This window comes from Phyllopteryx taeniolatus, chromosome 13 (assembly GCF_024500385.1).
Source record: "Phyllopteryx taeniolatus isolate TA_2022b chromosome 13, UOR_Ptae_1.2, whole genome shotgun sequence".
Lineage (NCBI taxonomy): Eukaryota > Metazoa > Chordata > Actinopteri > Syngnathiformes > Syngnathidae > Phyllopteryx > Phyllopteryx taeniolatus.
In genome coordinates, this window is record NC_084514.1 from 19,641,281 (window position 1) to 19,668,681 (window position 27,401).

At 43.1% G+C, this 27,401-nt stretch overlaps 1 protein-coding gene across 1 annotated transcript; it reads right to left on the bottom strand.

Annotated features, from left to right (window-relative positions):
* On the bottom strand, positions 1 to 26,601 carry mta1 (metastasis associated 1). The gene is made up of 18 exons (XM_061795372.1): positions 26,387 to 26,601; positions 19,109 to 19,176; positions 17,502 to 17,595; positions 10,613 to 10,739; positions 9,348 to 9,411; positions 9,120 to 9,237; positions 8,005 to 8,107; positions 7,492 to 7,591; positions 6,897 to 7,085; positions 5,818 to 5,892; positions 5,430 to 5,488; positions 4,369 to 4,523; positions 3,824 to 3,975; positions 3,556 to 3,745; positions 3,174 to 3,266; positions 2,809 to 2,964; positions 790 to 943; positions 1 to 672 (listed from the first exon to the last, which is right to left on the bottom strand). Exons 1-17 carry the CDS (start codon positions 26,412 to 26,414, stop codon positions 834 to 836), a joined length of 1,881 nt encoding a protein of 626 aa, XP_061651356.1. The 5' UTR covers positions 26,415 to 26,601; the 3' UTR covers positions 1 to 672; positions 790 to 833.
* Between the last annotated feature and the right edge of the window lie 800 nt (positions 26,602 to 27,401).

Below are 27,401 nucleotides of genomic sequence, written 5' to 3' on the forward strand. Positions count from 1 at the left end.
TCAGTGTTCTCTCTTTCTCTCTCTCTCTTTTTTAATGACATTATCGAAGCATAGATGCATTACTTGTGAAAAAGGTAGAAAAAACAGCGAGTCCTTCTCAATAAGTTAAACCTCTCTCGGCCCAAAGAGCGCTCAGGCCCGGAACGTGAAACAAGATTCCCGTAAAGCTTTTTTTTTTTTTTTTTTTTTTTTTTTTTTTAAATTCAAAATGACAATAACAAACAAATCCCAAAAAAAAAAAGACGGAGTTAACTCATGTCATGAAATAAAAGTGCATCTCCTCATGGGGGGTTTGGAATAGTAACGCGTTAAAAAAAAAAAAAAAAAAAAAAAAAAAACATACAAGCTGCAAGTGGCTTATGTTACAGTCCTTCCACCCTCTCTTTTTCCCCCACAGGTTTTTTTTTTTTACTTTACAAGTATTCCTCATGAAACATTTGATTGCTAAAGAAGAACAAGAAGCTGAATTATAGTCGTTAAAAAGAAAACAAAAAACGTTGACATTGTAATAATAACAACAATAGACGTAAGTAATAAACACAGTCCTGTACAAAGAGATGGACCGTCGGACGACTGAAGAAAAAAAACCAAAAACAAAAAAAAAACACAGTCGACTCCTTCCAGCTGCATTCAGGACCAAGCATTTTAGTGGAACGTGACTTCTGGCGCCCTCTGCAGGGAAAAGAACACAAGCGCAACAACAAGTTAATTATAGACATTGGCTTACTATAACTGTTAAGTCATTTTTTGAATAATTGTTTTTTTCTCCCCCCCCTCAATGCAACTTACCCGGCAGGTGCGGAAGGTGGACGTGGGACGTCCCTGCGGCGCGTTCAGTCCAGTTGGTGCACCTCGTCCTGCATGGCAGCTGAGGCCCGGCCCACTTCACTCATGCGTTTGGCCATGATGTCCCACTGGGGGGCCAAGCCTTTGGATTTAGTGCCTGCCATAGGAAAAGGAAATACACAAACACATGACCTCAAACGTTTTGGGGGAGAAATTATTCCAAGGACACCCCACGCCTCACACACACATTACCCTAACGCCAATTAAACTTAACTACTGTGTGTAGCCCTAAACGCCATAGGAATTAAAAAGGTCCAAAAAAAAATCTTTTTTAGGAAAAAAAAGTTGAAATGAGAACAAAGTTGTATTTTTTCAAGAAAAGAACATTCGTAATCTTTTTAAGAACAAAGATTTATTTTGTCGGGATGTCAAAATCTTGCAAAACTAAAATTGTTTCTTTCCAAGTATAAAGTTGTAATATTTTTATTATTATTATTACAACACTTCTCCATTGTGGGACTCTCATTAAATTCCAAGTTTAATGAGGGAAGAAAGTAATTTTTGAATGAGCGAATTCCAAAACTACAACTTTGTTCTTGTAATGTACCGGGTTTTATTCTGGAAAAGATGCCTTTATTCTTTCTAAAAATAAAAATAAAATACATTGTCAAATCCCTTTTTGTTCACGAAAAAAATAAAACCCCATTCCTGCAATAATAAAATGTTGTTCTAAAGAAGATTCATTGAAGCGGTGATGTCAGTTACGTGATGAGCAATTATTCGGCAATTCCTAATCCCTACAAAAAACCTCAACTTGGATGAGCTAGCAGCCTCCTGTTCTTCCTCTGCGCCGTTACCATGACAACACGGACGGTAGCCTCCAGGCTAAAGCGAGCGAGGCCAAAGCCGTCCTCTTCTCTCTCGATCTGTCAGTCTGTCTCTTCTCTCCCCCTCTCCGTCAAGTCCACCGGGGACAGTCGAAGTAGGACAACAAACAACCGCCGCCGCCCTCCTCCTCCACTTGTAACCCTTCACTGCGCTACTAGACACACTGGGACTTTGCACCACTGGTTTTCATGCGTTCGTAAATCATAAAGCATTACATTTGACAAAGAATTTAGTCAAGACTATTTGGAGGAAAAATTCATCACGCTACAAGGAAAAAGCCGTTCTATTACAAGATTCAAATTGTAATATTTGGGGCAAGTTTCAGGAATAATCCAAGAAAAAAGTTGCAATATCACAACAAACAACTTGCGTTATTACAAGAATAAAGTCGTATTCTTTCTAGATAAGAATTTTATGAGAACTAAGTCGGACAAATTTGAGAGAAAAGTCATAGAACATTTTGAGAATGAAGTCGCAATGTCAAGAGGAAAATTCATAACATTGTAAGATTAAAGTCGTTATATTAGGAGGGAAAAGTTCTAAGATGTGAATAGAGTTGTGATATCACAAGAATAAAGTCGTACTTTTTCGTGACAGAATATTTGGAGAAAAAATGTAATATGAATAGTTTCATTTCATAAAGGGAAAAAGTTGTAATAATACGAGAATAAGTCATAACATTACGAGAATATATTGGTAATATTACAAGAAAAAAAAAAAGGGATGTCATGAGAAAAGTCCTCAGCCTAATAAATTCGTACTATTACAATTTTTATTTACTACAGGTATCTTCATAAGGATTCCAGGATTTTCGTTGTTGTACCAAAACATATTTACACACGATATGGCACAAAATTTGATACCCAAGGTCCCAGATTAGCCCAATAAGTTTTTAATGTGTCATGTAATATAACAATGCTATAAGAAAGAAGTCTGAATGTTAAGGGAATAAAGTCACATTGGGGGAATAAAAAAAAAGTCATAAAATGAGAAGAAATTCTCATTTTTCTGAGAAACAATATGCAATATAGCTACAAGAAAGTGCAATATTAAGAGGATAAAATTGTAATATCAGAAACAAAATGCTTCAAACAAGCGCAAAGGCGCACACGCGTACATTTTCAAGGGACTCACCATCGAGTCCATTGTGCTGCTCGTAGCTGCGCTTCCCGAGGATGGTGGGGGAGCCGTTGTTGAGGATGGGGGAGGACTTGATGGGCGTCAGGCTGCCCATGGAGATGGACGCCCCGCGGGCGGGCGTCTCCGCTTTGGCTGGACGGGGATGTGCTTCTGTATGACGGACGACATCGTCAGGAAAACAATGCCTTTGTCTTTAAATCAGCATAAACTATTAGATAGTGGATAACTCCTGTCGTGAAACCTTAGTTTCAAACGGAAATCCTGGCTTTAAACCTTACTTTGAAACATTTAATCATGTCTTGAAACTTGACTTGGAAAGTCGCAACCTGGTGGTGAAAGGGTTCAGTGTTCAAGCGTACCTAGATATCGAACCACAGACTCCAGAGGTTTGCGTTCCGTGGGTTTGAGCGGCGAAGGCTTGCCCGGGTCTTTATCTGGCAACCGCATCGCACCTGTGGACCCGTGACAAATTAGAGTAAGAATTAGGTACAGCTGTACACATGATGGTGGTACTTAGCGAGCCAAGTATTTTTTTATGCGGTACTTGGCTTAAAAAGTTTGACAACCACCGATCTAAAGTATTGCGTTGGTGCCATCGGTTGGGACCTCGGTGCCAAGCAACAGAAAAAAAAGTGCTATATGGTGGGTGTTCAACTATTGCGGGCGGGTCTGGATTGGGGAGGCATTCCCCGCCGTGAAAGGGGGTTGGTTCCCTGTTGAGCGTATTTAACGGCGTCTTACATTCAGCCTTGATAGCGGCCGTGTTGACGGGGAGGTAGGGGTGGCGGCCCAGGTAGCGGGGCTTGATGATGTCCTGGCAGAGGCGGCGCGCTACCCGCGTCAGGGAAGTGGTCTGCAGGTAGAAGGCCTGCCGCGTCTTGACGGCGAACTTGGGGCTGCCGCTGTGTCGCAGAGGCACACCGTGAGGGCTCTAAACGCAACGGGGAGGATGTCAGGCTTGTTGCATCGTGGGATTCATGGTGTATGTGGCATGCGTGTGTGAGCGTACCATAGTGCTGCGGTTCGGTCCGGGTCTCTCCCCGTCCAGCCTGGTGGGCATCTTCAGTCCGCCGTACTTCTTCCAGTATGTCCAGCAGGAGGCGCATAGGCGACACTGCATGTTGGGAGGTCCCCACGAGTACCACTGATATGAACTGTTGGCTGCGCACATACACACATATATACATTTAATTAAAAAAAAAAGAAAACAAGGCCAGCAGAAGAAAAGTGATCCAAATATTTTTTTATTGGCAAAAAAAAAAAAAAAAAAAAAAAACAGGTTAATTTGACCCACAACATCCAAGGATAGTCAAAGAAAAGTTTCAAATCAAGTTGCAAACTGTTTTGGGGATGAACCTGCTCCCACTGGCCCTATTTTTGTCCATATATTTATATTATTCAATTTTTAAAATATTATTGAATTTTCCAAACCCTCCCCACCTAAGCTAGTAGTGAAACAAGGGGCTAAAATGGGGGAAGGAATGTTTGTAATGCAATTTCTTTCCACCATAGTGGAGGACATCATTTGTCATGCACAAGACGTGCAGGACTTACTATAGCAGCTTTCACAGGCTCGTGCCAGCAGTGGGGGGTTCTGCCCTTGACCCAGCTGCCCCGGTGGTCCGGGTGCGGCGGCTCCGGCGGCTCCGTTGACCAGCGCCACCGGCTTTGGGTTGTTGCTGCTCAGCTGGTTGGGGTTTGGCTTGTTGCTACAACACGAGCACAGAATGCGTGTATGGACAAGGTTGAAGCCATCTAAAAGTTGCCAAGCAAGAACCTAGGCTTAAAACCCTACTGTGAAACCATAACCCAGGCTTGAAAACCTCCTTTCAAACCCTAACCCAGACTTAAAACCCTACTTCTAAAACCGTAATCTGGCCATTAAAACTATAATTTGACACCCTGTCTTGAAACTATAAACAGGGCTTGAAATCCTAATTTGAAACCTTAACCCTGCCGTGAAACCATAATGTCAAACTCTAACCCTGTCTTGAAACTGTAACCCAGACTTGAAAGCCAATTTTGAAACCCTAACTCTCTCTAGAAATCCTTCTGATATCCCAACCCTTCTTTGACACCCTAACACAGATTTGAAACCCTAACCCTCAAACAGTAAACCAGTCTTGAAAGCCTAATTTGAAACCCTGATCCCATATTGATATCCTAACCCTTCTTTGAAACCCTAACCCAGGCTTCAAACCCTACTTCGAAACCGTAACCCAGTCTTAAAAGCCAACTTTAAAACCCTAATCCAGGTTTGAAACCCCAATTTGAAACCCTAACCTCAAATCAGACCCCTTTGAGACCCTAATATAGGCTTGAAACCCTAAACCTGCCTTGAAACCCTACTTTGAAACCATAACTCAAGCTTGTAAAACTACTTTGAAACCCTAAACCGGTGTTTAAACCTTACTCTGAAACCCTAACATGAAACCTCAACCCAGGCTTGAAACAAATTTCAAACCATAACCCTGCCAATAAACCCTAACCAAGCCTTGAAACCCCACTTCAAAAACCATAATATGACTCCATAACAGGAGGGGTTAAAATACAAATACAGATCATAGGATTAAAGGTTATTTTTCCGTGTGGTGTCCGCAAGATTGCGTACTCACTAGTTGGGGATGTAGACCTGCTTTAACTTGCTTTCGGCCTCGGCTGCCTTTAATCGTTTCTGGAAGTCAGTAAGAGAGCGAGGCCATTAAGTATTCATGAATAGGGCTTTTGTACTAGTACAACTTATTTAATGAGCACATATTTCACATTTCGCAGGCATATTTTCACGTGGGAGTAGTCCCATAGACGGACTCAATTCAACCAAAAAAGCCGAGAACAACACTCCCTTAATGCAACATTGTATTACTGTTGCATCTGAAACTAACAGTGAAAATCAAGCCAATACCATAATGACTTAAGTGAAGGCCTAAGGGCAATACTACCCAAGAGTGACTTATAGATGCTTGAATTGACTTTTTGCAACATGAATTGTTTTTTTTTTTATACCTGCTGCACATATCTGTCAGTGGTCTTCCACATGTAGTAATACTCAATGATGCTCGTCAAGGACTTCCAGGGTAACTGGGAGGGACAGAGAGGATCAAATGTCAAACATCGAAATAAGAGCAAGACGGAGGCCCCCGCCCACAATGGCGGTGCTGTTTGTTTGGACAGAAGAAGGCCAAGTCGGGACCGACAGCAAGCGGCCACCAGGTGTCAGAGTGACGCACACAGGGTGAGAGGGCTTCCAATCATTTTTTTCCCCTTCCTTTTTAATTTCTTTTACCCTATTTTTCCAATATTTGTCTCCATTTCTGGGTCGGGCAGAAACCTCGTACGTACAAATACAATTCATTTAATATTTTTCACAAATCGATAATATTGGTCTGAGTCTGACAGCAGACTTGATTAGGACAGCTGGCACTGGCGACATTCAACCATTTTAGTTAATGACAGCATAATAAATTAGCGCCTTTTTTAGCTAATTTAATCAGCGATTGAACATGGTTTTGGAGTGGTGTTGTGTTGATGCGGAATATGAGGTGTATTCATCGCGATTTCAATATCAATCAAAATAGTTATTATTATTTAATAGTTATTATCATTATGATCATTATTATTTGTTCCCGTCATCACCCAGTCCTAGTGTAGCGTCCCAATTCACATTGCATCGGCGCGCAGCACCTTCAAGGCAAACCCAAAGAAACATGTCAGATCATACAGCCGAGACCACTCACCATAAATAAATTGAACAATTCACAGCTAATCCATATGAACCATATCGGCAGCGATCGGCAGATCTCACTCACGGATGATCTTTATCAGAATCGGCAGCATAAAACCCCGATTGGAGCACCCCTAGTTTTTTTATTTCCGGAAAAGGAGTGATTCTGAGACGTGAGGATTCTGCCCAACTACGACAATATTTTAGGCTTTCATAAATGTCGCCGCCCATAGGAGGAGTCAGAGAAATGATCGACTAATTTGGCCTTTGTAAAGATCCGTACTCTGCGAAGTGTGTTCTAGTTGCGTCTATTCCATTTAATTTCATCGTAACTAGAGAAAGCACCACGGCATCGACTCACAAAATCCTGCTGGATGTCCGTGAAGTCCTTGCCGTATTTCTCCAGCGCCTCCTCGAACAGGTTGGCCTCGGAGGCGCTCCACTCCTCCATCTCGTCGCGGCACAGCACCGGGCCGCCCTGGGGCACCAGCGCCGCGATGGCCCGCGTCACATCGTAGCCCGTGCCGTGCAGAGTGTCCATGGCGTGGAACTAAACGACAGAGAGAGGGAGTGTGTGAGAGAGAGACAAAAGGAGATGTGTGAGATTTGAGTGTAAAGAAAGGGATGAGTGTGGGTGAAGGCGTGAAAGAGTGAGAGCATGTATGAATGAGTGAGTCCGTGTGATTGAGTGAGAGTGCACATGTGTGTGAGTGAGCGTGTGTGTATTAGAATGAGTGTTGCTTAAAAGTCTCTGTTTTATAGGAGCAGCCTTCAAGGTCCAGGAGCTTCTTCTTATCCATTACCAGAGCACGAACAGCCTCAAATGACTTTACAATGTCTCACAATGAATATGACGTGAATAATCCACAGTGGCACACGCGCTAACTCGTTCCGTACATTCCACCAGTGTGCCGCGGTACCAATTCAACCTTCGACCTGTTTTTGGGTGCGCTCACCAAGGTGATGTCTCTGGAGGCCGCGGCAGCACTCATGTGAAGGCTGGGCTGGCGCACCGAGCTGCTGCAGTCCAAGGCTCGGGCAAAGGTACCCACCGACCTAACGGAACAGTGGCAGTAACAACAAAAATAAGTTGGTTCCTGGATCATTTTCACAGCTGCATGTGTACAAAAACCAAAGCAGGGGGAAAAAAATGACAAATGCACGGTCGTGGACAACCACGAGCTTCAGCTCAGTGACAATCTAAAGGATTTGCCTCCGCCTCCTGATGTCACACAAAGAAGGAAGGAAGGAAGGAACAAAGGGAGGGAGTAGCCCTGCGAGTTTGTTTTAACTTTTTCATTTGCATTTTTTTTTTTGGGTGGCGTCGCCACATAAGCATACCAGTGACATCAAAGAGGCTAAGCGTTATGATAACTATAGAAGGTCTTTAAAGTGTGAATAGTCTTTTTTTTACAGTGGCGAACTTCATCATTCAGAAACATTGCCTCCATTCACTTCATCAACCTTACCGAGCGACGACCAAAAACTGGTCGATCTGTTTCTCCGTCAGCGAGCTGCTGGGCTCCCAGATCTTCTCCTCCAGTTTCTCCAGATCTCTGGCATCCTCCTCACCTAAACACACACAGACACAAGAATAACATTTTGCAAATTATCCAAAAAGTTGAAGTCTTTTTTAAATATATTTTCTGAAAGATTCTTCTGCTGTTTTTGTGTGGCAAAACCCAGAACCACAAACGTGTCTAAGAGTCAAACTAAATGTAAGAAAATGTCATTAAAGTGGCTTTAATTAGCCAGCTCGCCTTCCCCCACCTGCGGTACGCTAATTGTAATCCCACCTGCTATGAATTACATTTTGGCTTTACAACCCACTGAACATAGGGCTAAATGCAAATGGTAAATTCTAATAAAAAATAAAATAAAACGAATATTAAGATCAATCAATCAATAATCCATTAAAGTAATTCACATTTCTAAATGGCAAAGAGAAAAAATATAACTTATACGATACAGTAGATACAAGGTGGGCCAAATGTAGGTATATACTTTTTAAGGGAACTTATTTAAGGAAGGGAGGGCATAAAGTAGGAAGGAAGGAAGAATGGATGGAAAGAAAACAAGGACGTTATAAAAGTAAAGAAGGAAGGAAAATGGAAGGAATAAAGGAAAGAAGAGAGGAAAGGAGGATGGAAGGAAGGAAAGAAGAAAGGACATGAAGGAAGGAAGGATGGAAGGAAGGATGGATGGAAGGAAGCTACAGTATGTTGCAACGCTGAAGGAGGACATTTTGAGCAGCTGCCACATTAAACTGTTTAACAAATGTGATTATATTTATATTATAAATAACTGTAAATGTGAAACGGTTTCCTCCTACTTTTGGCCCACCCTGTATATAGAATACATAATAAGTCAATAAAATAAATACCTTGTTCTTGCAAATAGTGGCAGAGGGTGCAGTTAATTATTCAACAGCAGAAGGGCCGAGCTGTCCGTAACACACTTTTTAAAACTCATATTCAAACGAATGTTAGCGCTTTTCTACAATTCATGTCGAGCGAAAGTGGACCCGAAAACCAAAGAACAACGGACAAATGCAACCAAATGGCAAGAACGGAGGCAGTCCCACCTTCGTTCAGCAGGTCGGTGATGTCGGCCTGATACTTGGTGCCCACCCGGATCTCCCCCTTGTCGGCCAGCAGGGTCTTCTGCTGGGGGTCGTACACCAGCGAGTAGAAGAAGGCATCCTGGGAACGCGCACGAAAGGGCGACGAGTTGTACTTCATTTTAAATGGCAGTCAACTTCTCTCGAAAGCTGTGCGAGAGTGAAGAATGTTCATGTCTCGGATGAACACACCTCTCTGTCCAGGTAGGACTTGAGCGCTTCGGTCTCATTCAGCAGCGTCACACAGCATTTCCCCCTGGAGGTTCGTGACATGAGAGGAGTGGCTGCGTTATTTTATCGAGGTGCGCATACTGACGACAATGTTGCATTCTCCCTACACCGAGGGTGTTCAAAGTTCGCCCCCGGGGCCATTTGCGTCCCACCGCTCGTTTTTTGTTTTTCTTTATTGGCTGGTGGAATATTCTAAAAGTTCAATTAAGTGAAATTAGTAATAATTAGAATATCTTATTTTAATTTTTAAAAAACGTATCAAGGAGGTCCCATGTGCCCCTTTTTCTTTTCAGAATGCAGCTTGTTTAATAATTAGTTAATATAATTAATAAATAGTTTGAATTTATTGTAAAGGTTTTATATGTATACATACACACACACACATATGTGTTACTGAAAAGAGTGTAGTTAAGAACTGTAAAACAATAAAAACATTCCAAGGACTAAAAAAAAGAACAGATTTTTTAAAATTCATTATTTTTTTTCAACAAAACAGAGAACCTTTCATTCTTACCTCCATATGCTGCCCTTAGTTAGTAATTAGTCAGTTAATCACTTTTCTCGATTTGTTTTACCTATTTAAAAAGTCTTAATTTTTTTAAAATTAAAAATAATTATTCAAATTATGAAAATGTTGTTCTTGTTCAATAATTTTTTTTAAATAAAAGGTAAAGAATATCAAAGGCCCACGCTTCATTTTCTCCATATGCAGCCCTCAGTTAGTTACTTATGCATTGTACTTTTTCAGTTTTATTTAAGTAGAAAGTTTTTTTTACATTCCCCAACAGAATGTATTTTTAACAAAAGTGAAGCATATGTGGCTCTAACCTAATTAGTCAATCATTTTACTTTTTTATTTGAAAAAAATTACAAAAATATATTTTATTCAATTTAAAATATAAAAACTTTAAAAAAATAAAATAAATAAAAACAATAAAATTCCCTCCCTCTCTCCCCTTGCATCCTTCCATTTTTCTGTATGCAGCCCTCGGAGGGGAAAGGTTTGGACACCCACCCCTGCCCTCAACAAACAAACAAACTGCTCTCAGAGTATTCGTAACAACAACTTATCATTTGTTGCTTGAAAATGTTACGTAATAATGTGCTTATGATGAGAAGGAGAAATCCTCCTTGTGACATTAAAAAAGGACAACCGCGGATGGCCGATGAGCCACCGGTTTTGCGTGTCTTAAGCTCTAATTGTGCCCATTTTGCGTGCGGTGTACCTGATGTGCGTGGCGGGGAGGGACTCAAGCTGGCGGGACAAAAAGAGCTCCCTGTGTCTGAGCTGATGTTTCTGCTTCTCGGGGAGGTCGGTCATCTCGGGATTCTCCATCTCCTCCTCCAGCTCCCCTAGGGATGAGGCGGATGGGGAAAAGGTACACTTCAGATATACTGCACAGTGCATCCGGGAAGTATTCACAGCAGGTCAATTTTTTTCTTATTCCGTCTTATTTTTCTTATTATTCTTATTCTGTCTTATTCCAAAGTGGATTAAATTCATGTTTCCCCTCAAAATTCAACACACAACACCACACAATTGGAATGCAAAGAACACTCTGTTTAAATTTTTGCAAACGTATTAAAAATACAAAACTAAAAAGTAACCAAAGATAGGTGTGCCAAGCTCGTAGGATCGTTTTCAAAAAGACATGAGGCAGTAACTGCTTCCAAAGGTACAGTACATCAACAGTGTATTTAGCAAAGGCTGTGAATACATACAGTTTACATAAAACGTCTACATAACCCTGTTCAAGTGCCATTTTTTTGTGACATTAAAAATGAGACCAAGATCAATTCTTTCAAAACTTATTCCACCACTAATTTGACCTATGTATCCTGTACAACTCAACTGAAATTAAAAAAAAATATTTTCCAGAGAGGATAACTGGAGAAGTGGCCACCATTTAAAGTGCCGCTGATTCACTCCAAATAAAGTTCAGATGTTCTGGTAGGCTTTTCCTGACATGTTTAAAATACATTGGCAAAACAAAAAAAAAACTAAAATGGTGCGCTTATTATGGTGGTGTATAAAGAACTTTGAGGAGAAAATCAATGATATTACTCTCGCAAATCTTATTTAAAAAACGCTACTAGCGACTTTAACAACATGAGCAAAATATTTTTTTACTTTAATTCCAGCTAAGAAACAGAAAACATAAGCGGAATAATTTTTACTTTTTTTTTTCTTTCCCCATTTCCACAAGAAAGAAGCCGGGTGGAAGGCAATCACGGTATCAAATCAAGCAAATCAAAGCAAAAATTCATCGTCAGAGTCGGTGTCATTTCCTTTTCAATAAGCGAGTGGTGATAAATTTTAATAAAATCAAATTTGGGGGGGGGGGGAGGAAAAACCTGATAATTTATTGTAAACCCATATCGCCCTACTACCACATCGAGATTATATACCTCCTGTTATGGACGAAATGGGTGAAAGAGGTTCGGAAGAATGAGGCGAGGGGAGACGTATGGGCTGAAATAGCTCAAGTCAACGTTGCGGCAATGGCGGCGGAACATTGGATGAACAGAGAGATGTGTGAAGACAGCGGGATGGCTAGGAGGAGGAAAAGCAATAGAGAAATCTGGCGGGAGAAGGAGAGCAAAAACAAGTGAGAGAGCAAGAGAGAGAATAAAGGAGAGGTGAGAGACACTATGAATGCAAGTGAGAGAGCGAGAGCGTACGTGCGCCAATTCATTTGGACTTTCATTAGAGGCCAGACAGAGCCAGCGAGTCGCACGGGCGAACAAAAGCAATCAAGGGATTTTCGGCAGCGGGAATGTGTGGCCAAAATCAATACAAGCACACAAGCACGCACGCTCCAACCGAGCTATCATCTAGCAGCTAATTATTAACTGAGCTTATTGAATACAGTTCAGTGGGAAAAATGAATCAAATAGGAAGTGAGATTAGGATAGAGCTAGACGAGTGGTGGTGGCAGAGCGGAGGACGGGACAATTTCTAGTACCTCCTCCTCCACAAATTTGCCCCTCCATCTCACCTGTCCCGGCCTATTATCAATTATTGACAAATGGCGTAGGCTTACAAGGCTAACGAACCGACTTCACCTTAATGACACGGGGGAAAAGCGAATTCTTTGTGCGCAGGATACTGGCGAGAAACCCTGAAAGCCGACGACCAGGGGGGCGCTTTTAATTCAGGCCCAACTAGTAAGCTTTCGAAACAGGCAGCTGTCGATCCGCCGACTTAGCCGCTATCACGTGGAGATCCAGTTGGGGCATAGGCACGGAGCCATGCTACGAAAAGCGAAAATACACAAAATAACTCCCCCCCCACCCCTCCCCCCCCACTTCAACAAAAGATTTATTATTTCCTATTGATGCCATAAGATGGTGCTAAAGCACTACTTTTCTATTAAACAGATTTCAGCTGCCCAGTGAGAGAAAAACATCTTTTTAAATAATGTAAACTTCTGGCTGCAACTGTTTATGCAATTATTTCCCAAAAATTAGGGGGTCCATTATTCCCAAATTTGCACTGGTTTCAATATTTTTTTTTGTGGTCACATATATAAAATTATCTGAACGGGGACTGCCCTGTCACTGCGTGAAAGCTCGCACAAAGCCCCACTTCGCTCGGTTCTAGACAATTCAAATACACAGACTAGACAGTTGTAGTTATATAGTTACCGGTAGTCATGTATAATTGAAAGCGGGCCATATTTTGCTAGTCCCCGCCTGTCTCCGGAATCTGGACTGATATTTCCCGGCGTAGTTTTAAAGTCAAATTGATGCCTCTTTTTCATGTTTGTGCTTTCAAGTCAGCTTGATCTCTGGCAATTTATTAAACATTTAAATTGACTCCTCATTTGCACCACTGTGATGACAAAAAGTCTTGATTTTCATGGCCCCGTTTTGTCTGAAATATTCTTTTCGGGCAGTAACTGTTTTGCATTAGTAACTAGTCATCTTTCTATTATTCATCCTGTTGAATGAAAGTAACTGAATTTGCACACTCTTACCCTAATATCGATGTACAGCTCAAAATAAAGGAGCTGTACTGCAACTATAAATGCAGTTTTTGTGCAAAGCTGCAATTTTAGGGTCATTTCGGGGCTCTCTCAACGATGAACTGCTCTTAAAAAGTTTGTCCGACTGCCACCAAATTTCAAATTCAAATACTAGACCAATTGCGCAACACTAAACTGCGAAGGATTTTAGTTTTCGCTGTTGTGTGTGGGTGGCGCAAGGCAGGCAAGTTTGATGACTCGCCATTAAATAGGAAACTAATAACCACAAGACTAGCGCCAGCAACACTTAGCAACATGAAGATTTGATAAGTACATCTATCATAAGTAGAACTACAAAAAAAGTCTCAAAAAGCCATGCCTGTAAAGAAACGCTAGACAGATTGGCAACAGTAAATTGCCAACACCATCTAATGTGGATGGAGCAGCTTTAATTGTTACCTCGGATGCATGTTTTGGTCGTAAGGTGTGTTATGACCTGGATTGTGATGAAACTTAAAATGTGGCGAGGGAGCCGGAACCAACATAGCATCACGTCATGCTAAAAGAACACAATGTGCTCACGTGGAGGCTAACTGTGTTAGCTTAAGGTAAAAAGCGGGCAGGCTGGCTTTTAACAGCACTGTGCCAGCTACAGTTTTGTGAGGCACTTCTAAACAGAGGTCCATGGCTGCATGGGCGTGGGCTACATCCTGTGTGCGTCTCAACAGCCAAGTGCGTGCGTGTGTGTGTGTGCGCGTGTGTGTGTGGCTGGTATGTATGCGTGTGTTACACATGCTCTTATGTATGCGTGACAGACCAGCCACAGAAATGGCTTGTGTGTAAATTTAATTCAGTGTTTCTATGGATCAGTGGAGGATGACAGCCAACTGTGTGCGCGTGTGTGTGTGCGTGCGTTAATGTGTTGCATGAGTGCGTGTGTGTGTTAATGTACGTGTGCTGTGAGTCATTGATCAAATATTTTGCTTGCAGAGATTCAGAGCGCTCCCTTGACGAAGAAGCCCCGCCCCCTACGATCAAAGCAGCCCCTTATTGGTTAGCTTGGTATTTTAACCCCCCAGTCTCGTCCCTTTTGACATTTAAATTTGCCATAACGCAACTTTTTTCACCTTAGTTCCATACGAGCAGCCTTTCCTAAACTTCCTCAGCCAAATTGCTACTGCACCCATTTCAGGGTCATTTTGGACATTTCCAAGCACCTTTCGAAAGTGAACTCCTCATACACAGAAATTGTATGCGATTGCAACCAAATTTGAACCACGTACAGTTGGGTAAAGTTGAATTGTAAAAGAATTCTAGAGTTGTCATCATTGTGTGTTCACTGAGCATGATGGCAAAGTTTGACGTAAAAAGACCTTTTGAAAGCAACAACATATATATAGATTTGAGCCACATTCACTTGGCAACTTGAAATTTCGTGGTCAAGACTATTATAAACCGAAACAAAAAAGAACTAATGCCTGAAAAAAACGATTTTGCTTTGAGGCAGCCATTGTAGGGTGATTTCTCGGCAGTTTCTGGGGCAAAGACAAACTTGTTCTCGAGCTTTTGAACCACATACAGTATAGCAGTGAGGCAAGTGAGTCTGTATAGCCACCGTGTTTGAAAATCCACAAAATCTAGCAACTCATTATCAGTAGGACAGAAATTCTGTTATTCGTGGCTTTTCAGCAGTTTCAGAAGCAATTTCCAACTGTTTCCGATACAGCGCCGCACCGTCGCAATACTTCATTTCCTGTTCAAAATGATACCCAACGACCAGTTTTCATGATTTCAGAGGTTTTAGAGGCGGAGCCGGCCCAAAATTAGGTGGCGGCGGCTGCCTCCAAATTTCATCTGCGGGAAAAACACAGCACAAGATGAGAGCCAGTTTCATTTGGCAAACATGGAATTTTGTAGGCATTTCTACTATGAGAAGATCCACAAAAAAAGTCAGAAAAAGACATACCCTGAAAGCCATTCTTGATCTGAAGTGGCCATTTTGGGGGCATTTTGCCCATTTCCAGGGGTATTTCAAAGACGAACTGTGGCACATTGCAACCGAATTTGAACGACGTATACTACACAGATGGTCGAATTGTGAAGAATTCTTCATCGGATTCTTCAAGTCTGATGACTCGCCACTGAACACCAAACTCTGATCAGAAGTCAGAACACCCACAACATTATACGATACCAAACCTCTTGTGATGAAATATGTACGAGTATATAAATGCAATAACAGCTTTAATGTCACTCCGATTTCCTTCAAACGCTGTATACTCGCATCGAGTCCTCGCCTCGGAATCCAAGGGCCAGTTCATCGCTGCTCGCAGCTTTAATTATGATCAAAGTCACTGATGTCTTTTTGGCGGAACGCTTCTTTCAAAACACAATTTTGGAGCATCAGGAATCTCTTCATCCCGGCACCAGCGACGTCCACCTTCTCCGTCACACATGCGCTTCGTGTTTAGACACCGATGTTATCATGCAGTCGAAGATCAACGGCTTGCGCTTTATTGAACGCAGCCCCGGAAAGCTGGAAGCGCTCACAAAAAGGAGATGCTCTCGTGTCATGTCATGCTGCTCTTGTTTCTGTCTCGCGCCAATGTTGTCGGTAACTTGAGACGCCAGCGCTTTCTGAGACGCTGCGATGAGGGCCATATATACAAAACATCGAGCTCGAGACGAGACGACCATACCGATGAGGTAACAAACGTAGAATACGGACCTTATTATTGGAACCGGATTGTTTTGTTGAACAACATTTAGGGTACAGTCACAGTACAGTGAACCCTCGCTGATTTTCTCATTTTTGGGCAGAACATAAAACATTTCGCTGAAAAGCACACCTATTTTTGCCAATGTGCCTATTTTCGCACTCTTTCTGTAACGCCCCAGTGATACCCGAGATAATTGACACATATACAAACAGCGACTAAAAAACCCGCCATGGGTGGTACGGTGCAGTACTTTAAACAGAAACACGAGCAACTGCAAAAGGGAAGAACAATTGCCAACTGACGATTGTAAAATACAGGCCGTTCAGTTCCTAGAAATGTTTGATGAGGATTCTTAAGGTTAAAAGATTGATGAAATTGCATTCATTTTTTGGGGTACACATTGAAAGTACAATGAACTCTTGTCAATTTGCAAATCATCATTAGCAAACTCACCTCTTCCTGAATTCTTGTGTACAACATAACTAAAACGTCTCGCGCCCATCTGCGTATTTTTGCTCTTCCTGTAACACCCTAAAATGGTGCCCAGATGCCCTGCTCTTGCTAAGCTACCACGTTAGCGGAGGACTAATGTGAAGGAAAATTCCACCAGACGTCCAACAGGCAGGCAAGGCTTCTTGTTGGGTTAATGCCGGGGAAAGTAGGGCGGTAAACTTATCAAGAAGGATGCAGAGAAAGTTTCAGGTCATTATCGGCAGTGAGTGAAAGTTAACCGCTGATCAGCTGCTAATGGCTAGTTGCTCCATGTATGGTAATAACTAACCATAAAGAATCGTTTGCCACTATGTATTTTACAAACGTGAGTATCTTTGTATTAATGGGTCAAAAATATCATCAAATGGTTAACAGGATAGGAGTAATTGGTATTTTTATGGGTTGCGAAGCATCCTTGCACTTCGGTTGCTTTTCATATCAAAGCAAGTGAATGTATTTTTAAGGGCAATGTTGTACGATGAGTTTGAAATGAGATTTTAATGTTTTGGATCATAGTTTTGTGTATATTTAGGGTTTAAACTATTGATAAAAGAGATTATAAAAAAAATTGAGGGGGTGGATGGGTGGATAGATAGATAGATAGATAGATAGATAGATTATTTATTTATTTATTTTTTAAGTTCTCCATCAGTCCCAACGTCCTTGTGAAGCAGCCAGGAAGCCATTCGAAAGACCGCCAGCACTTATGGAGAACCGCACTGGCTCCAAGACCCACTTTCCGAGTACTGAATGAAAGGCAAATATGCACACGGGGAAGTGTCATCGTCTTGCGGCTAGAGTGGCGTGTTGTGTGGAGGGGCTGCAGTCTGTTTTTACGTCAATGCATAGTGAAAAGAAGCCCTAGGATAAACACTCAAACAGATTCGTGGCACTCGCTCCACGTTTTCAGGCCGGAGTTACGCTCGGTCGCTTACTGGCGTGCTTGTCTGCCAGGGCGATGAGCGTGCTGGAGATGTCCCTGCGTCGGTAAAAGCAGACCACTTTGGCCTCCACGTTCCCATTGGCCGTCTGCGGAGGAGAGACAATCACCGTTACCGTGGCAACAGGTGGTGCCGCGGCATGCGCACGCACACACAGAGGATAAATGAAAAATGAAAAAAGGAGGCTCATTCTTAAGTTTGGCTGAAAACAGTGTGATGAAATTTTACGGCACAAAAATCAGAAGAACAGTGTCAGCCTTTGTCGTGGAATCCGAACATGTGATTTCCCAATGAAGACAGCCGGCAGCCGAAATACAGTCATTTTGTGTTACATTGCAAATGCTTAAGATGGCAGCATTGTATTGATTTTGGTGGGTGGTGGGGGAGCGGAAAATAATTAAGCGTAAAAAGCAATAATGGTCATTTAGACATTGATGTGTGGCCTTTAGCCAGCCATGTATGTGTAAATAAAGTGCACCGCTAATTAAATGTAATGACAATGACATGAAGCGTCTCGTAATGGGCAAATACACCTGAATGATTTGTTTTATTAATATGAGGAACCTATTTGCCCCTAGTCTTTAGAAAATCCATGATAGATATATAGATAGATATATAGATAGATAGATAGATAGATAGATAGATAGATAGATAGATAGATAGATAGATAGATAGATAGATAGATAGATAGATAGATAGATAGATAGATAGATAGATAGATAGATAGATAGATAGATAGATAGATAGATAGATAGATTGACACGAAATTGGGGACGGAACGCACGAAAAAGTCTTAAGGACCCTTGCCCGAAATTGAACAGGAAGTCGGACATTTTGGTTTGAAGCAGGCATTTCGGGAGGATTCCATTCCAACAAAGGTATTTTGTCTCAAATTATATATAGAGTGATGCACAAAAAGGTCTCAAGAATCTATTGATGAACTGAACAGCAAGTCGGACATTTTGGTTGAAGCAGCCATTTTGGGAGTTTTCCAGGGTACAAACTCCAACGAAGGCAATGATAGATAGAGCAGATTTCTAGCACGTTGTCCCCTCTTGCCCCTGATCAACTCCTTGTTGTTTTGGCTGTGTGTTTTCAGTCATTACAAGGGGTCCTCAATTTACATACGTCAGAACTCACCCTCGTCAATCATTAACCAAAGTCATAACTACAGTAAATACTGTATTTGTATGAACAATATTTCTAGGCCAAAAAACGTTGAGTACGACAGTAACGGAGTGTGCCATCCTGTGCCGTGTGACCAAGTAATTTTGTTCTGGTCAGTCGTGACCTCGAAATGTCGTGACTGTGGTAAACCGAGGACCACGTGCACCTAACGTCGCGGTGGGTGAGCAGGCGCCTGTTAAACAGCTGTCCCGACTCTTACTTCTTCACAGACGACAACCTCCTGAAAATTGCTTCATTCTCGTTAAAACCGCTGCACTGGTTTTGGGCGGAAGGTGTCGTGGGGAACGGGCGCGCAGCCGTGCACGCCCACTCCGACTGCTGGTTAATTATTAAAAGGGTTACATTCTGGAAGGAGGCTGAATGTTAAATCACCACCGTCTCGATAAATACGCTGGGGGGGGAGACACACTCACCTTATTCAACTCCTCTATCCTCCTGATCAGCAGCGGGTTACTGGACGAGTTCTCAAAATAAACATAATCTGCAGGAGGAGGAAGGAGAAGGGGTGGAAAATTAGGAAAGGACAACAAGAAAAAAAAGAAGCATCAGTCATATTGAATTAGCCCACCTTCATGCAAAAGGGCCAATTTTTATTTGAGCTAATGTCCATAACCATCAGTTATCTCAGGACTCACACATACAACGTTATCGTTCCGTGCGTGTGCGTAGATGTGTGTGTTTGTGTGGGTCCTGGCCCGGGTCCAGACGCATCGGAGGCTTAGCGCTCACCAGGATGTCCCCGCAGGCCCCCCGGGCTTGGTGGGGCGCCCGGTCTTCGCCCGGCATGCGTCTTGGCCGAGCACTGTCAGATTATACCTCACACACTTGGTCGGCTGCCCGGAGCTACCGGTCTCCTCGCGGGCCCCCCCGAAACACGCAAAAACACACACACAAAGCCATCCCCCATCTATGCTCCCCCCTCGGGTCATGCCGTCAAAACTGCCATACACAAGCCCCCACTCTTTTTTAAATACAGAACGGCGGCAGGGAGAATTCAGCTTTACAGATGCCATGTCTGCAGTCTAGACGTTAATATAATAATAATAAATTGGATTTATATAGCGCCTTCAATGACACCCAAGGACACTATACAAATAACCCAAAAACAAAAAGGGGTTGCACGTTTATTGCGAGAGCTGGTGTCCATGCAGAGACGGGACACCGTCCACCGGCGCGCCGGTTGGAACCCCCACGGCGGCAGCGGGGACGGCGACGAAGTCCGTAGCCCTCCACCGAGACCACGATCCCCGCGGAAGGAGACGGCCGAGCCCGAGGAGCCGCACGGACGTTCGTGGCCGTGCCGCAACTTGTGAACGTCAGATCGTATAGCTTCGTTCTTCGAATCTTTAGACGGTACTGGAATTAAGACTTCTTACGGTCTTCTAAGATTCCCCTCGTGAAAGTACACAGTTATTATCATATAATTAGAACTTTAATCTTCTCATAAAAATTGATACTATTTTTGTGAACGTATTTTGGCAGTATAAACATTCATTGTTTCTCATAAAATTCTCCTCCACTCATCAGGTGGGTACCAACACGCTACATTTACCCCGTTACATTTACTCAAGTAACATTTTGGAAAAATTGTACTTGTCAGAGTAGTTTGAATGCACCATACTTTTTACTTTTACTTGAGTATCCATGTTAAGAAGAATCGACACTTTTACTCCGCTACAATGATCGACATGCCGCTCGCTACTTTTAGTGATGCATCATTGCTTGCGCGATCTATTTTTAGACTTCATCTTCAACCTCCGGATAGGGCGCCGTTGCGCCAATCGTGATCACCAATGTCATTTGACTCCAATTCACCAATGAGACGTCACATGACCGCGCACGAAGCCTTTGTGGGTCAATCAAAGTGAGTAATTTGGGGGGGGGAAGACAGCCGCGTGAGTGTTTATAGACTCCGAAAAACAACAGATTTCTGATCCAGATGATGATGATGATGTAGTCTCACGTCTGCCCAAACGTGGATATTTCAGCCCACTTCTTGACAACTTGAGAAAACACTTTGCAGTAAGTTGGAGATATTTCTATTGTTGTTTTGGCAGTGCATCTGGCAACTTTAGCCCTATTTTATGGTCATAAATAACTGTAAAACATTGGGGTATGTGCCATGCTGTAATTCTCTCTCTCACTCTCTCTCTCACACGGTGTCTCTCTCTCTCTGTCTGTCTCTTGCATGCTCACTCACACACACACACACATACATACACACACTATCAATAAGTCTGTTCAGCAAACAGCTTCTTCATTCAGTCATTTAAGTGAATAAAGCAAATAATGTTTCTGTATGACCCAATGCATGTGTTGCTGGTTTTTGGGCACTTCAAAAATTGAAATGGCGGCAGGTGTGTGTGGACTCCCATATATCATCAATTTGTATTTTATTTGACGTTCATGGTCTGATGGTTTTTTTGTTTTGTGTTTTTTTAATCAGAAGTTACTCACCAGTTACTCGAGAAGATTTTTTTTTTAAATCATTGAGTACTTTCATACTCTTACTCCAGTAAATATTTGGAGGACTATTTTTTACTTTTACTTGAGTTATATTATTCTAAAGTAACGCTCCTCTTACTTGAGTACAATGTTTGGCTACCCTTCCCGCCTCTGACAAATATGACTTCTCCTAGAATCACAGCTTTACTTTTGTAAGATGGCGGCTTTATTTGGTCGTATTATTCTTTCGTTTACGCAGGCCCTACGTATGTGCTCTCGCATCAGGGGCCGTCACAGCGCGTCACTCGCACTATTTGTTTGGTGCAATTTTAACGTTGGATGCCATTCGTGACGCGACCCGACCATTTTTTATCGAACCCGTACTGCCAGCGCGGAAGACACCATCGTGCACCTTTATACTACCAGTGCTTATACGGGGCCCTCACTTAACCCCGCTAAAAAAATTTTTGGGTCCTTTCTTGACGCAAAGCGTGAGTCACATCATGGAGACACAAGTCTGCTGATCAGACTGTTACAGTACGAGCCACCCAGAAGAAGAGAATGTGGACGTTTGCCTGCGGCAGCTCCGAGGGAGCAATTAAATCACAAGCAGATGACGTAGCGACACAACGAGAGGCTTTGTGGCGCTTTTCTTGCCGCCAAAAAAGGTGGACAACCTGGGCTGTCCTCTTTGCTTCCAAGCTGGGGGACAAAGTCGCCGTGAAGGGAACAACTGAGAAGTGGAGAGCGAGGATGTTTGGAGTTTCCGTCACTTGAGAGGGCCTGCGGGCCGAGCAGCGTCGCTTCGTCTCTCTCCTTTTCCCCATCAGCCCTCCCGCCGCCTCAACTCGGGAAACAGAAACCGCCCTCCCCCCGCTCCATCCAACCTTCCGGCTCCCAGCGTAGGCCAACCACCGGCCTTCCGAGATCGTGACGTCGAGGTTCGCGTGAGCCAATCGAGGCGTGTTACCGAGAGAGATTGCCGAGTTGATTTGAACCAGGCCAGCGAGACACGATCGTGAAAGGGAAAACATGCGAGGCAGACGACACTAGCTACGAGCGAGTCATACACACGAGTGCTAATGCAACACCGGTATATCTGCGGTCGTAAAATAACTTTTCGGGGCAAACATTCAGACTTTCATCTTACGGCGATAAACATTTTCTCATGACTTTAATATTGAGAAATTCTGTCTTTTGTAAAAAATTACAGTAAGACAGTATTCTTGTGGAATCAGTAAAATGACGACTTCATTCTCAACTGTAAATTTCAGACTTGAAATTATACCTTTTTTATATCTCACCACTTTAATCTTTTGAAATCCCCACCTTTCCTCGTAAAATGACACTTTAATCTTGCAGAATTACAGTTTATTTGTAACTTTTTTTCTTTTTTTCATATAATTATGACTGTGTTCTTGTGAATGTAAATGTACTTGTAAATGTATGATTTCATCCTCGTAACATTGTGATTAAAATTGTGAAATTACACCTTGTTATAAAAATCTTAACTCTAATCTCTTTTCTCCAAAACTGCAACTATAATACGGGTGCTAGTTGCTTGTTGTTGCACCATTACACCATTTTAGCAGTGACATTTATTTTTTTTTTTGCGGAGAACATCCGCGCTATTGGACCTCCGTTGTTCGTTTATGATGCTACAACCGTGAGGAGCTTGGCCCCAAACTGGAACCGGCAGACGTCCCCTAGGCGAGGAATGCACCCCTGGGAAGATATGGAGAGCGACAAGAGCTGGCGCTAAAATGAAGTTAACTGAAGCGACAGCGAGACAGGACTAAATGGGACAAGAGAATTGAACCGTTCCTTCTGTATGTATGTTGCTCGCCAACGGAAACTGCAGTTTGTTTACATTCAAACTCAGTTTGTAGCCAACGTGAGTGATGTCTTCCATGCTGTGACCGCAAGATCACAAATTCAGCATCTATGATCCTGGCGCCCTCATATTGGTCGCTGGAGACTTCAATCTTGGTTCTCTCTCTCATCTACCAAGGTAAAGGGAACTTTTGACTTGATTCAGGTATCTATTACGATTTGAATTTTTGTCTTTGACGTTTTATGAACAGCACTGTGTTACAGCTGCGGTTGTTGATAAAGTGCTCTAAAAATAAAGTTGAGTTGCGATACAAAAAAAAAAAGAGAAATCACTTGGCTTCAAAGGAAAACTGTGAGTACGGCAGTAACTGAGCGCTCATTCTTCTGCCGCGTGACCACATATTCTTACAAAGCAGTTGATTGCGCAGCGTTCAGAACGTCGAAATGTCGTATGTCTGTACGATCATAAACCGACGACACCCTGTACTGGTTTTGTCTGCAATGCAGTGCTTCATTACAGAGTGACATCGCCAACTGGTAGCCTGGCATGGCCATTGCAGTGTTTTAATTTTAGTTTAATTACTTTGTTTGTTTTTGCATGTAAACGCGGCTTGTTTTGATCAGGTCTGAACTTCCGTGTTTTTACAAGTTTGTGGTGGTGCAAACATACTGTGTGAGTGTCCCTCGCAAGTCTACATCCCAGCTTTGGGTGACTCCGGTCCAAAGAAAACAAACATCTGGGCCATTGGGTCGATGAGACGGACAGTAAAGCCAGCGCTTTGTCGGCAACGTTTTCCTATGCCGAGCGGTGGGTAGATGGGAAGCGGGTGCGGGACGTGCGGGCTGCGGCCCACACCAGGGGATCGGAGAGGAATATTAGGGGGTGGGGGGTAACAAAGACATCAAGGCCTGCCAAGGCGGCCTTTTGTCCCGGCTTCATTCACTCGGGGGAGTCGTTGCTTTTCCCGAGATGGGCCCACATTGTCTTGCAAAGCGGCGGCCATCTTTCAAAGGGCTCCAAAAAGTTGGACTGAAACATTCAATCGAAGACTTCCTCTTGGCGGGATTACTATTTAAAAAGGGAATGCGCAAGCCCTGTGTTTATTGTGCAATACGATTATGTGGACTCAGCGGCAGATTTGCTTGTGCTGCGTTAGGCCTAACTGCGACATTCAAATGCGTCTCGGATCGCGTGCTACAATCCAAGGAGTTAAAACGAGAACGGGGCAGGCAAATCCCATTAATCAGCCGTTTATACTCCAGTGAAGCAAATCAGTTTCCAACGGACGCCATCTCAAACTGAAACGCTCGAGATGGTCATGCAACTGAGCAGACTTGTTGGCGGCAGAAGTGTTAACTTTCCACAGCGCTCTGGAGGACGTAATCCTCAGGTAGCCCCGCATGCTATTTTTTCCACCAGCGGAGAAACGACAACAAACGACATCATTTGAATATTTGAAGCTGGCATAGCCATCTGGACTAAATCTGTTAGGTTAGGGAGATTGTTGGTTTGTGTACGGTTCTTGTTGGTTTGTGTACGGTTCCCCCTCAAATCTAAGAAAATGGGGAACCTAAACCACAGGAAGATGATTATGTGAGAATCTTTCGTTTCCACCAATTACGAAAAGACAACGATACGCATTAAGATACGGTTAGGGAGGAATTTGGATATTAGATTATTATATGTACGTTCAGGTTCCAGTTCTCCTTCAAATCCATGAAAATGGGGAACCTAAACCACAGTTGTTGCAACTTTTGGCCTGTCCCACCAGTGGACGTCACAGCAAGTCCCTCACATGATTTATTGGGTTAAAAAAACAACGATATTAGGACAAAGTTTGGGTAGTGTTGATTGGTGTAGGGTTCTGGCTCTTGTTTATGTCCAAATCCAGTAAAACTGTGAAACCACAGTACACATAATTTGTAAGAAACGTTCATTTTCACTGATTTATTTAAAAACACATGAAGAAAAGCTCAGGCGGAAAAAAAAAGACGTCTTAGATGGCCAGTGTGTTAGAGGCTATATAAAGTCGAGTTTTTCAAACAACCATGTTCGCGTATTTACATAAAGGCTTAACATGGTAACTTGTAGCCACTTATACGCTGCCCATAAAAGCCGACATTCCTCCAGGTCATTCTTGACGCCGGCGTGTAAGAGAATTCCGGAAAGACGGGACAAGTGTGTGAACGTTTGACACCTGATAATTTGAATGATTTCTTGTTGTTCCAGCAATATTCTACCGTCAGAACCGCGAAGATGCCTGTGCGTAAGGAAGTTCCTGAATGACGGGGAAGGGGTGTGACGTTTAACGTTAGACACTCAACTTTTTGCGTTGAAAGCAATTGTCACGACTACTGTATACGTCGCCCCGCCAAAATTCTGTCTCGAAAGTCCTATCAGAGCTGTTATGATGCCTGTGCATAACAGGGAAGTCCGGAATGACGGGACAGGGGAGAGACGTTTAAAAACCATACACTCAACTTGTTGCGTCGAAAGCAACTGTCACTGACCGACTATTTTATACGTCATTCAGGCGATATTCTGCCTCAGGAGGTCCTCTCAGAGCCATAAAGACGCCTACGCTTGAGGAAATTCTGGAATGACGGGGCGGGGATGCGACGTTTAACACCAGATTCTCAACTTTTTGCGTTGAAAGCAATTGTCACTGGCCAACAATTATTTGATATGTCGTCCCTGCAATCTTCTGCCTTTGGGGGTCCTATCAGAGCCACAGTGTGCATAAGGAAATTGTGGAAAATCGGAGCAGGGCTGGATAGTTTTAACACAGGAGACGCAACTTCTTGCGTCGAAAGCAAATGTCGCTGTCCGGCTACTATTTTATCTGTCACCGAAAGGTGCCTCCCCCTTTCTCCATTTGTTTGAACGTGCACGTGTCCCTAATGTTTTGTCTCCTGTGCTTCACATTCATTTTTTTGTCACGAAGGCATTTTTTAAATGGCATTTTAGCACAGCAAGTTCCAAGCTTTCTTCACTTTGTATGTAAAAAACAAAAAAATAAAATCTAGTTCAGAAACAGAGTGGCGCTTTCGAACCGATAAAGGCATGAACACGAAAGTTGTTTTGAATAACTTTTAACGATGCGCTAGCTGGGAATGTGACACACCATTGAAGAGGCGGTTGGCGGTCATTATAAGTTTAGACAAAAAAAACAAAAAACGACTCTTCTTCATCGAGTCCACCGCGAGTCATCATCATGAGGAAGGCTCTCATAGCACCTCCGGGGAGTTTATTAAAAAAAAAAAGACGAAGAGGAGGAGGAGGAAGGCGGAGGAGGGAGGTGGACGAAGACAAATGCATCAACAGAGAATTTACCATGGCGGGTCCAACCGTGACTGAGTGACAAACCTCCCCGTTCTCGTAGCGTCGCCCCCCGCCCCCCACTTTGTCTTACCTCCGACCCGGTACATGTTGGCCGCCATGGCTGCCCCGCCGCCGGTGCCGAGGGGAAGGAAGCCTCCTCTCTCCGGGTGGTGAGGGTGGCTCGTCTCGCTGGCTCCCTGGCTCCCTGGCTCCCTGCTTCCCTGGCTGTCGCTCGGCCGTCTTGCTAGCTGCGCCGCCGCCGCCGCTGTGTGTTGGAAAATGGTGGCCGGATCGATACGAAACAGACCAGCCTTGGAGACCTTAAAGAGACAGTACACCCGAACCGAGCCCAGCCGAGGGGAGCCGAGCGGAGCTCCGGCAGGCGGCGAGCGACTCCTAACATTCAAAAAAAAAAACAACAACAAAACACGACTGCTATTATTTTGCAGTTAATTGCTGTTTGAATTGCTTTTGTTTTGTTTGACGCCTTACTAGCTTCTTTTGCTTGTTTTTACAATGTGGGCCATGTGTTACGTGACCACTTGTAGCAGGTTAGTTCGAAAACATCAAGTTTTACATCGCCTGCCTCGAGATAGATCTGTGTCAAACTCAAGGCCCGGGGGCCAGATGCGGCCCACCACGTCATTTTATGTGGCCTGCGAAAGCAGATCATGTGCAGCAACTTCCATGATTCGTGCCGAAATCTGGACCAAAATTACAAATTATCATATATAATAAACAATACTATTGAGATATTGCATTTTCCTGTTACCAAACCCCTTTTTACAGTAACATGAACAAACCTTTACCCTTGTCTTCTGATTTCAAAATTAGTTATCCATCAATTTTTTTGTGAAAATGTAAGAATATGATGAAGCGATTTAAACATTTATATGGTTTCACTGTCATAACGGCCCTCCGAGGGAAATTGCAAATGCACGCCACTGCACAATAGTAATCGGGAAAACCCAGATGATTATATCATTTCTTTGGAAGCTTTGAATAGGTGTATTAGCAGCATTTGAGTTTATTAAAGACACGCTTGTGGATGTATTTGAACTCGGCACACCTGAGACACGCTACGTCTTTCTGTAACACCGTTGGAA